General features: G+C 39.0%; 1 protein-coding gene across 2 annotated transcripts; it reads left to right on the top strand.

Annotated features, from left to right (window-relative positions):
• The first annotated feature begins 3,944 nt into the window (after positions 1-3,944).
• On the top strand, positions 3,945-11,191 carry mthfsd (methenyltetrahydrofolate synthetase domain containing). Of its 2 annotated transcripts, none has more exons than XM_068730191.1 (8): positions 3,945-4,150; positions 4,492-4,595; positions 5,309-5,422; positions 6,006-6,119; positions 6,252-6,342; positions 6,871-6,983; positions 7,439-7,564; positions 9,073-11,191. In XM_068730191.1, exons 1-8 carry the CDS (start codon positions 4,123-4,125, stop codon positions 9,796-9,798), a joined length of 1,416 nt encoding a protein of 471 aa, XP_068586292.1. In that variant the 5' UTR covers positions 3,945-4,122; the 3' UTR covers positions 9,799-11,191. The 2 variants fall into 2 exon arrangements, with proteins under 2 accessions (XP_068586292.1, XP_068586291.1); XM_068730190.1 differs by lacking the exon at positions 5,309-5,422 and adding an exon at positions 5,481-5,594 and having other exon boundaries at positions 3,947-4,150.
• Positions 11,192-12,344: the final 1,153 nt, after the last annotated feature.

Genomic DNA, 12,344 nt, shown 5'->3' with positions numbered 1-12,344 from the left:
GCAGATGATTAAAAGACATTTGTGGCAATCAAACACAGCTTAATGACATGACAAATAACAAACTATATGACTGGTCTGTGATAGGTTGCAGGATGGAAATCTGAATCCCATACTTTCAGAGAAGCCCGAAATGGTGTTTTTTGTCTGCTGAGGGCAATCTGTTGGTAGAGCTCGCCCTCTAGTGGCAGAATCTACCACCCTCGGGTAGTCATGTGATTCAGAAACCCACCGGTCACAGCCTCCTACTACTTCTGTGATTAGAGTCAGCCACAAGAAGCAGTTCCAATTTAGTAAGAAAACACAAGATTAGATTTGGCAGCTCTATGAAGGTGATCACTTGATTTTTCCTCTCGCATCATCGGGTCAGATTTTTTAATGGTAAATGGACTTGTACGAGTATAGCGCTTTTCTAGTCGTACGACAACTCAAAGCGCTTTAACACATGTCAGTGACCCCATTCACATATCGTATTTGTCTAATACTTTGGTATGTGACCAATTACCTGCTAAACAAATGACATTTCCATCAGCCTCAGATGTCTTTTGTGTTAATTGCTATGTTAGCATGCTAATATGCAGCTAAACTAAGACGGTGACTACAGCAAACATATCTTCTTTGCATCAGCATGTTAGCATTGTTGTTACCATGGCTGTACACTCTTAGTCTTGTTTCTATAATTGTTTTCTCAATAAATGTTCCAACACTGTATCATCATATTTTCCATGTACTTACACTGCAAATGTGCAGTCTGTAATCTAAAGCATTACAAAAAAATACATATAAACTATAACAGTTTATCCATATCGTCCCATTAAGATAAACATATTTTCATTTAGTAAAATCACAGACCAAAAGCAGTGTTCTTTATACACTGTCCTTTATGTTTGAGGATTTAATTGTGAACCTCTACTGTAGGCCTTTTTCACAGGAATACATTTCGACATGTCACAGAAGGAAAAGCGCAGGTTTAAATCATAAAATAAATGATGGCTGAATTCTATTTGACTGCTTTAGTTTCACGGTCTTGGTATTGTGCATGCTGGCTTACTGTCACACTGTCATGAGTTACTGGGAGACACTGGCTGTGTGTTCCAAAACCTTTGCCATACTATTCAGTATGCCTGAAAAAGATTAAGTATGCCTGTAAAATTCAGTTTGACGAAAATACCAGGATGGCCTACTGCATGTGCATGTGGTCGCATTTTGCAGTATGCAAGCCAGCAAGCTTTTCTGGCTATACTGATCCACAATCTTCTGCACAGTGAACATATGAGCAAGAGGGTCAAAGTTCATGGTGCAATGTTATAACAAAGTAATATGTCCCACAGTTCATAGGTAATAAGGGCAGTGGCAGTATGTGCTTAAAGTAAAAACAAAAAAAGTCTGCAATTTGGAATGCAGTGAGATAATTGAACAGAGCTATTGCTAATGTGATCAGTAACAACTGCAGACTGTATACACCTCCACATTTCCTACCAAGACAAGTGAAAAATGGCCAATTGTGAGATGATCAGGCTACAAGCCTTTTCATTCCACAGAAATTTAGCTGGCAAAATCAAATTGAACTTGTCATTTTCAAGTTGTATTTTCTTGTTATGTACTTTCTGTATGTCTTTTAGTTACTGGACTTTTTGCTATTTTAAATTTTTAATACTGCATATGTATGTTATCCAAATAAAAGTAATTTTGTAATATGTTTATTGTGAGTGCTAGATTGCACTTATGTTAAATTAATTTAAAATATGTATCCAGTTATATAGAGTTGTGACAATTATGTATTAAAGTGCTATTGTTACAAAGATCCTCATAAGTTCATGAGTATAATGTTTTTTTCCTCTCATGTCTGATAGCTCCTTGTATAGAAGAGTGCTCACCAGCAGAGGACTCATTTTCTCAATACCAGAGGAAAAAATTTCAAAAAGTTCTTCACTAGGATACTTCAGACCATCTGCAACTACTTCAAAACCACCACAAACACAACCATCCACTGGAATTTCACTGCAAAGTACGGACCAGTTTGATTGCGAGAAACACGACCCGAACACCGCAAGGGCTCATATGTCTAGGTTTAATGTGGTAATTTCAGGGAGGTAAAGAACACTGTGAGGAGATGGTGTTCTTTCATGGGACTTTGGGAATGCAGTATCTAGATTATACACACATAACAATGTTAATATTGATAATTAATACCTGTAGACTGCCTGAAAAATCCAGGAGAAAATGGAGGTTTAAGTGGACAGTACATTTTCAATAACTGGGCTGAATGACACATGACACCTTCAGGCCTGCAGGTGGTGCTCCAGTTTGACTTACAGTTAGGGTTACAGTTAAATTTAAGAAAGTGTGTAGGTGTAGTGTAGTTTAAAGAAACTGTAGAAAAGTCCTGCATTTAAATTCTTTATCTATATTAAAGTAATATTTCTAAAGTGAAATTATTAAATTACATGATAAGTTGACTAACATCTATTCTAATTTGTAGCAGCAGGTAGAAATACGTAAGGTTATAGGCTACTGCGCTACTTGTGTGCTGTTGGATATGCTTAAAGCAATACATCATCTTTATAAACGTATGTTTGAATATTCTTACGCTATGACGAGGAAAGTCTAACAGTTGAAACTAGGCAAGCATGCTGGAAGAATTAACACGTTTTACATATGGGGGCACCAGACGGGGGTGCTACGCCTCCGCAACGAAGCTGTCGGTGGGAAAGGTGAGCTGCGGCCATGAGCTTGTCAGTGGGGCAAGCTCACATGCACCAACATGCACTAGAACCACGTGCAGTCGCCTGGCTGTGTCAACAAAGCAAGGAGAAGCTCCGATAACAACGCACACAGGGGGAGAGTGACCTAATGATCTGCCCTGCTAGACATTACTCCACTATTTACTGTATTTACATAGCAAATTGTTGTTTACTGCGATACTTTCTTTCTTTCTTTTTTTTTTTTTCAGTTTATTGGCTGACTACAAACCAACGTGTAAGGTGCATGCCGCCACCTACTGTACCGGACTGTGTAACATCATGACTTTATGACAGTTATAATTTAGACACAATAATACTTTTATTATTTATAAATAAAAACAAATAAAGAAACATAACAAAAAAAACGTCATACAGAAGTTATATTCTGGATATTAACCCCGTTCGATTAAAAAAAAATTAAATAAAGCCCTTTTAACCTGAACTTGTTTGTCCCCTATCTCTAACAGTCCTTTGATGCTCCACTCCCCTCCTATAGATAACACCCTTCAGTCTTTCTCTTTCCACACTCAACTTCATACACTCTATCAGCACATGTTCAACAGTTTCTTTACAGTTGCATAGCTCAGTTATCCGACACTGTCTTTTTCATGATGTATAACATGTCATTGAGTCCTGTATGTCCTAACCTTAATCTACAGAAAGTAACATCTTCTTTCTTACATTTATTTCCATCACTTCTCACTCTGACTGACGTTTCAATGTTGTTATAATTTCTACCTTTGTTGTCATTATTCCAAATTTCCTGCCAAAATGTAATAATTCCATGCTTTATAACTGATTTTGCTTCTAACCTCCCAAAAAAAATATTCTGAAATATCATTTTTGTTGAATGCTCTTTTGTCAAATTTATCTGCAACCTCATTTCCCTCTACTCCAACATGAACCGGTACCCAACAGAAATGTACATTTATTCCTAAATGTTGGAAGTTCAATAATGACATATACACTTCAGTTAAAATATACTCTCGTACTTTTTAACCTGTTTTGTTTTTTTTATCTATTTATTTGTATTTTATTTATAAATAATACAATTATTATTGTGTTTAAATGATAACTGTCGTGAAGTCATGATGTTACACTGTCCGGTACAGTAGGTGGCGGCATGCACCTTAAACGTTGGTTTGCAGTCCGCCAATAAACTGAAAAAAGAAGAAGAAGAAAGAAGAAAGTACGGAGAGGTTCGTTAGACCCACGCGCTTTTCTTTTCGCGTTTGGTTAAAATTGGCTTTTCTAAGCCGCCGTAGCAAGGAAAAACACTGACAAGCAGCTGCTCCGTCAGTATTATGTTACAGAGCTCACGTGTAAGACTTTACTGCGTATAGTGCTGTAGCAGAGATTAATTTGGATCACCTATAACACAATGGAGCCCGTCATAAAAATAAATCCTGGTAGGTTAAATGGTCGTGATGTTTGTTTTGACGTTAAAAAAAATAATGTCGTTGCATGCTAATGTGTAGCATGTGTAAATGTTTGGCTAGTGCTACTTAGCCTAGCTTCATTTGTAGTTTGTTATAAAGCTTGTTCCGTTGTCGAAGATAGCCATTTACGTCACCAGTAACGCAATGTAACATGTTATCGAAGGCAATCCGACCGATTAAGTGTTCGTGACGTTTGTTTTGTCGCTATGAATGAACGTCAACGCATGCTAATATGTAGCCGTTGTAAACGCGTGGCTAATGTTAGCGTAACTTCACTTTGAGTATTCATGCTTGTGCGGTTTTCTCTACAGGAGCGACGAAATGGGACATTCGTCAGAAAGTTTGGGACTACATCGAAGATAATAATCTGGCCAATTTTCCCAGGCCTGTTCACAACAGAATCCCAAATTTCAAGGCAAGTTAACGCATTTTAATTGAGGAAGGCTTGTAGTGCACGACCAACACACAGTATTGCTTTATAACTTGCTATCAACCAAATTCATACACTGACAACTCATGACTCAAATATGCAGTGGCATTAAAGTAGACATTGTTGCGATGGCTTTTATTTGCTTATCAATTCAACTTTTATTCATACAGGGTGGTGTACTCACTGTGACTTGTTAACTGTCTTTTGCATGGGGGCCACGAGTACTCAGGACAGTATGTAGTAAGTAATAAAACAGATGTTCAACACTCAGAGCTTTATTTTAATAAGAAGACCTAGACAACCACACTTAAAGTTGTAACCTTTTATGAATTAACATAGTGAAGCCTATTATGTAGAGTCACATATGTTAAGTCACAAAACATGAAGGTATTAATACTACGCTCCATTTCATAAATATAGCTAATTTCATGGGGCAAAACAACTATTTTCCCAAACAGGTATGTAAATGAGCCCACGTTACTGTGTGTGTTCCATATGTTAAAGTAAATGGCCATGTAAAATATTTGCACATAACGGGTTTTAGCGAAAGTAAATGCATGTATGGGTAAAATGATTGATACAATAATGACACCATGGGGTATGAGGTTTTCACTGCAGCTCTTGGCTGACTTTTGAATGAATAATGGCTGTCTTGTCTGCACCTATGCTCTTTTTTTTACTGTGTACTTACTGGCCAGGGTGCAAGTCAAGCATGCAACAGGCTTGTAGACCTGCAGGAGTTCAAGTCCAGCCAGACAATCAAAGTAAACCCAGACAGACCTCAGCAGCAGGCGCGCTTTGTCACTCTGGAAGTAAGTTAACTCTGGGGAAGAAAAAAAAAAACTTGTACCTTCCTCTCCTCTCAACCAGGGTGCTTTCACAGCCTGTACCAAGGTGTCTGAGCTGCAGGTGTTCACCCAGTCCACTGAGGTGAAGGTGGATCCTGATAAACCTCTGGAGGGTGCCCGGCTTGCAGTGCTACAGGTAGCACTTCACTGTGGAAACGCACACAAAGAACCAAAGTGCCCCAGTCTATATTACAGAAATGTCTCTCTCTGTCCTTTCTGCTTTGTTACTTTGTCAATTTAAACTACACGGAGGGGTTCATTTTAGATTGTGATAGAAATTCAGAATAATTTAATAATAAAGAGGCAGAATTACAAATCCTCTATTAGACTCCAGAACTTGCTAAATAATACTAAGTACTACATCCCCGATTCACTTCTTGAAGTGACAATTCATGCACATCAGTGCTTTGTATTTGTGGTTTTTGAATCTACATAGTATTTATTTTTGCCATCTCACTGAATTTATTCCAATCCATTTTCATCTGCTAATCATATTGCGTAACTGTAAATGTATCTGGTGGCTAATCTTTGGGAAAATCTTTCACAGGCGGAGAAAACTTTATTGGTCCCAACTCCTCGTCTTCGTACCGGCCTTTTCAATAAGATCACTCCTCCCGAGGGGGCCAGCAAAGAACAGCTACGCATTTGCTCTTCCTCACAGGTTTCAACTTGCTGAGTTTACATACTTTTGTTAACATTCCCACACTGAATATCATTATGATATATGAACCCCCAAGAGCTAAAATATTCCTAATGTCTCTTCTCTTACTGTTGTTTGAACTTCTTTTATCAGGGTGTGAGAGACTTCAGTGTGCCTGTTGACCTGGACGCGAAGGTGAAGGTAGACCTGGTCGTGGTCGGCTCTGTGGCCGTGTCAGAGAAAGGTGACCAACGATTCACCACTTCACCAAATCAATTACATACTGGGAGCCTAAAGATAAAACAAATTTGCCTCACTAACAGATGATTATTCGTGTGTGTGTGTGTGTGTGTGTGTGTGTGTGTGTGTGTGTGTGTGTGTGTGTGTGTGTGTGTGTGTGTCAGCTCAACAGTGTTGTGAGCCCAAGACAGTAATATCAAATCGAACAAAAACAGATTAAAATGCACTCCTCGCCCATGAATACACAGAAGTTAAACACAAGTGTTTCCTGCGTTGCTGATTTACAAAACTTGCTAATTATTTGTTTCAGTTTAAGTACTAATGACTGGTAAGAATACAGATAGCAAAATCAACAGTGTTATTCCGTCCTACACTTATGTATTGTACAATGTAATGCACAATACATAACAGCCGTGGTGTTTGCCGACACACCTGGTGGAGATCTGCACTCTACTGAAGGCACCTTTCTATTTCTTTGTGTCACACGTTTCAAAACCTTCCTTTTTAAAAGAGGCTCTCGTGTCTTCTGCAGGTCTGCGTATTGGAAAAGGAGAGGGCTTTGCTGACATGGAGTATGGCATGATGGCCTGCATGGGAGCTGTGAATGAGTCCACTGTGGTGGTTACGATTGTCCACGACTGCCAGGTTAGTTTACGCTTTCTGTTCTCAACATGTTCCGTTCCACATGGCTCTTTATTCTTTTCTTCATCTTTTCAAGTACGGGTGAGCTTATTTGTTTAAAGCTTCCTGCACTTTGACTCACTTTATCGAATACAAACACTGAAAATATAAAGTCACATGTCAAGTGGTGCTTGCTATATTCACAATGGTGTGTTTTTTTTATTTATTTTTTTGGACTAATCTGTTTGCATTCTAGTGTGTAAAATGTCCAAATTAATGGTGAATGCGTGACACAAATTCCAAAGGTCTCACATGTGTATACACACATATTTCATAAGTTGTAACAAGCAAGTAACTTAAAAATATGACTTACACAAACAATTTTCTTTATTAATTCTTAAAATGTTATAAATTTGTTGATCAACCACATGATTACTGACGTGTAGTTTTGGTGCTAATTGGGATATGTGTGCTTTCAGGTGGTGGATATTCCAGAGGAGATCATAGAAAGCCATGACCTGACTGTGGACTACATCCTCACACCCACCAGAGTTATTAAAACAAATAACCAATTCCCCAAACCACTGGGAATCTTTTGGAATAAGGTGAATTATTATAACTTTTCTTTGCTGTGTCTTGTGCCACTGCAGGTCCACAGTACAGGCTTAAAACAGTGGTAGGTCAAACTTCCATTTCAGGTTGGTTTATTTTAAGGTTGGTTTAAAATATGGCATCAAGAAAAAGGATATAAATCATCACTACATCTATTTTAAGAATAGCCTAATTAAAAGCACCCCATCAGTGAGTCAGTCCTTATGTAATGTTTTAATCTTAAAATGGAACCGACTTATGAGTTGCGTAACTGTAATGAGAAACAGTATGGAGGCAACGGGGTAATCAGACTGAAGAAATAAACATTTAACATACATAACACGATGGTTCAACCCAATGTTTAACCAGTTGATGAGAGAAAATTAAACAGACGTCATCCCAATTAAAATAATGTGTTACAAACAACAGATGATTTTATTTATTGAGTGTGTTATAAGACATCTGAAGGCCAATTGTGCTGTAATGTTTTAGTTGTGGCCTGTCTCTATCTTTGTGACTGTTAAACTGGAAAAGATAAAAGTTTATTGAATTGAGATGCTCTGTCCTGACTGAGCACCGAACTAAATATTTAGTCTCTGCTCAGCGATACTGCCCTCTAATGGACATGTAGTGACACCACATCTCAGCAGGACTCACTTCTTCATTGCACCTCTGTATGCATTTCAATTCTCTGCTCTAATAATTTCCACAATATTAGTCTTATTTTCTGCTCATTCTTTTAATCAGTAATACTGCAAATATTAGGTAGTGTTTTAGTATGTACAGAGAACATTGTATACTAAGACGCATAACAATCTTTATCATCTGTCTATATTTAAATGTGTCGGGACCTTAAACCTTTACTGATTCATTGACACTGGCAGACGGATGTCGAGTGGTTTTCCACCTGATAATTTGTTTTTTAATTAGACACGCTGGGAGCGTTATTCTCAACTTGTGGATAGTTTCTGTGTGTCCTCTGCTCCTTAAGACATTCATGTAAGTAAACAGGACTTAGTGACCTCACTGGCAGGAAGGCCATGTCTGATCATCAAAGGCTTCTCTGCCCTGCCAGATTGGCTCTGCAGGGGAACGACGGGTCAAACGGGCCAGTCTAAAAACAATAGCCCTGTATATCCTTTACAGGAGGGGTCCGTATCAAAGGCTGCCAAGACACTTTACAGGCCCAACAAATCAAGATGGAAGTCTTTATTTTTAACTGCTTGGGAAATGAAATGTCCTGCTGCTATAAAGATAGGTATTACTATAGCATGGGCTGTGAGCAGGATGGAATAATACCAATTAATTTGTCATTCATCCGTAGGTATGGTGCATTGGCTCAGAGGGCTACTTGTTTGCTGTGTGTGTGTGTGTGTGTGTGTGTGTGTGTGTGTGTGTGTGTGTGTGTGTGTGTGTGTGTGTGTGTGTGTGTGTGTGTGTGTGTGTGTGTGTGTGTGTGTGTGTGTGAGAGACACCCCTCTTCTTTCAGTTTTACTGAGCCTGTTGAGTTTTGTGTCTTCAGCTGAACATTGAAAAGCTGGAGAAGATCCCCATCCTGAAGAAGTTGCGTGCTCTGGAGGAAGAGGCTGGAAAGGATGTAACACTGGGGGTGGCGCCCCCTGCAGCAGAGCCTGGTCTGCAGACCGGTCAACCCAAAAGGCAAACCAGGCGGAGGCCAAGGCAGAACATAGAGCAGGATGATATGGGAGAATCCAAACCGGAGAAAATAGCAGAGTCAGAAAAGAAAGCCAGACAGCGCCCAGCTAGAGTGAGGAAAGAAGGCCGAGGAGATGGTGGGGGAGGTTATGAGAGAGGAAAGGGAAATAGAGGAGAGAACCTTAAGGAAAAGGGCCCAGAAGAGGGAGGAAGTGAAGTCATGTCTCAACGTAAGCTCCCTCTGAGTGTGACCACAGTTTACCTGGGGGGAATCCCTGCTGGGCTGCGTGTTAGTGAGCTGAAAGCTGCCCTCAGAGAAAGGGAGGCCGCCCCACTGAGGCTCACCTGGCAGGGAGCTCAACACAGGGCCTTCCTGGACTACAGTGACCCTGAGGCTGCAGAGCAGGCCCTGGAGGCTCTGCAGGATCTCAGTCTGAATGGTCACAGTCTGCAGGCTGAGCTGGCCAAGAGCCAGCGTGGAGGCAAGAGGTCCGGACAGTCCAATCGGAGACCGAGACCATCAACACCTCCGAAATCTGATACGGCGCCAGCAGATACTGAGAGTGACACCAATGAAAAGACTGAGCAGTAATAGCAATAAGCAATACTCAGCCCAAAAAGTATTAATTGTGGAGCAACGTAAAATTGCCTTAAGAAGAAATAAGTTTGTTTTTTGATATTTTTGGATTTATTACAAGAGGACATCAGTTATTTGAACCATAGACATCTAAATTGAAGGCTAAGACTAATGGGCTTAGACAATTTGAATAGAATATGCAATAGTTGAATCAAAAAGCATTTCACTAAAAAGGTATTTTGTACAGATATCATTTCATAATACGTAACAACACACCTAATGTGCCTTGTTTATTCACACACACCTCGCAGTGTGTGTCCCGAGAGCCTTCAGTTTTTGAAGGTGCTTTTTTGAGTAGTTCTTAGCGATGGACGAGTTATTTTCCTTTTAAGACTGTATATACAGTCTATTTGTTAAAATAGAGAGTAGAGTAAATTGTTTTAAATTGTTCAATACATTTTATTTCCACAACCAGTTATCATAGTTGCTTCCTTCAAGGGAGTCTTGTTTTTATACCCGTTTGTCTGCTTGTTGATATCGAAACCATTTGCTATGGTCATGGGTCAACTGATGAACTGGTTAGTTTTTGTTGCGGATAGCGCAACCATGTGGTCATTTAAACAATTTATACCATCCTGATGATTCCTGAGCCTGGAAGCTTACAAGTAAAATGAAAAAATCCCTGGTCTAACAATTTCATATCCATATACATTATAGGTTTGACTACACAGGAGTTCATTTTTTTAAAACACGTTTTTCAACAAAGTCTGTAATATTTAAATAGTAGCATTTTTCTTTTCCCGTTTCCTTGAGAAATACCAAAGTGATCCATTTGGCATAAATTGCTTTACTGTGCAGTTGCAACCAATTTAGAAGATGTGGACATATTTGCAAATCGTTATACAATTTTGATTAGACTACAGCAACTTATTGTTTAAATGGCCATAATTGTCATCACAATTCTGACTCAGTTAAAATTTTTACAACTCATCCTTTAATACGGCCCAGGGTTTAGGTATTCTCAAAAAATCAACATGATTGTCCTTTCGTGAATTTAAACTGATCTGGATCTGGATGCAGATTATAAAGATCTAAACCTACTTTATTTTGAAATAACAAATGTAGAGAGTTTTGTAGCCTTGTTGGAGCTATGCTTTTTGATTTCTACTTCCTTGCAGTTTCTACTTTTTTGGGAACGAACATTGTAAAATTAAACAGTGATAATTGTATCTTTTGTTGACAGAAATGACACATTCATGGCTTCCTGTTTGGTTTGGCCAGTTTGAGTATGAAGCCAGGCTCACCATGTAACGGTTAAGAGATGTTACGGTGCCGGCTGAACTGTTCTTGTGTTAATGTATCAATTTGTAACCTATTGTAACATTCTCCATTGAAGCATTTGACTGTATTGGCTCCGGCTAAGTGTCTGTTTTTTTTTTTTTTTTTATATATATATATATATAAACAAAACTAGTGTCTTACTTTGGTTTTGACAACTACTTGAGGGGTGATGTGTTTTCACATTGTTTTGTGGCATTTAGGAAATTGCCTGTTACCCCCTTAAACTAACCTTATCAATTTTACACATTGTTCTGATGAGGAGGCAGTAATTGGATGTTAAGTTAAACTAAAAGCATGATATCTCAGATCATTGAGCTCACACAAACAAAAGCAAATACTTAAAATTGATTCACATTAGTGATTTTAAGGAAACTTTGGATTATGCATTCAGTTAGTTTTTTTCTTGATGAGTAATATAAAAAACTTGTTTTGGTGATGGTGCTGGTACAGAGCAAAAAATAACGTAAGCTGAAATCCTAAGAATTAAACGCATGCAAGCACTCCAGACATTACAGATCTCGTGCCCTGTAATGTTTGAATCTAATGTTTCTCTGCGCGGATCACTATCCTGTCAGTCTGCAGTGTTAGACGAGTGTACTGTTGTCACTGAAGGCGCAAGCACACAGCATGTCTGTCTGCACAGAGCAGGCCTCAGGCTTTTTATGGAGCTGTCATCCAGGCCTGGTGAGGGAACAGCTGTGGAGCCCCATCTCACTCCCTCTGCCCCTCCAGAGCACTGAACCTCGGCAAATGTCATGGGTTTGTTAATGCGCTGTTCAACTCCTGTTGAGCCTGCTATCCCTATGCTCGATGTCATTGCTCATTTTACTGGGGTTCAGTCCGTGGTCATGTAAGATTTCAAAGCAACTCGAGTATTAAAACACAGAATGCCTATGGACTGAAGTTCAGATCTATGTACACACAAGCCTCGACAACATTACTTACTCACTAAAATGAATAGGAAGACATCTTGAATTACAATTCAGTTACTTGACTGAGTGAACTATGTGGGTGCTCACAAAAAATAGATCGCTGCCGCCATGTTTTTCTACATTTGAAGCACCTGTTACTTTCAACACCACGAACTTTCCTGAAACTAAAATAGTTTAAAATTCTTAAAAGATATCAACACTTTCTTATTTGGCCAATTTATATGAAAATACCTTGCAGCCAGTAAAACTAACAATTATAAATTGCTGCTGCTATAATCAAATAAGGAA

This window comes from Cebidichthys violaceus, unplaced genomic scaffold (assembly GCF_023349555.1).
Source record: "Cebidichthys violaceus isolate CVI_PGR_0920_01 unplaced genomic scaffold, fCebVio1.0.p SCAF_5, whole genome shotgun sequence".
NCBI classification, from domain to species: Eukaryota; Metazoa; Chordata; class Actinopteri; order Perciformes; family Stichaeidae; genus Cebidichthys; species Cebidichthys violaceus.
The sequence above is the reverse complement of the archived record's forward strand: the minus strand, read 5'-3'. Positions and strand labels throughout refer to the sequence as shown.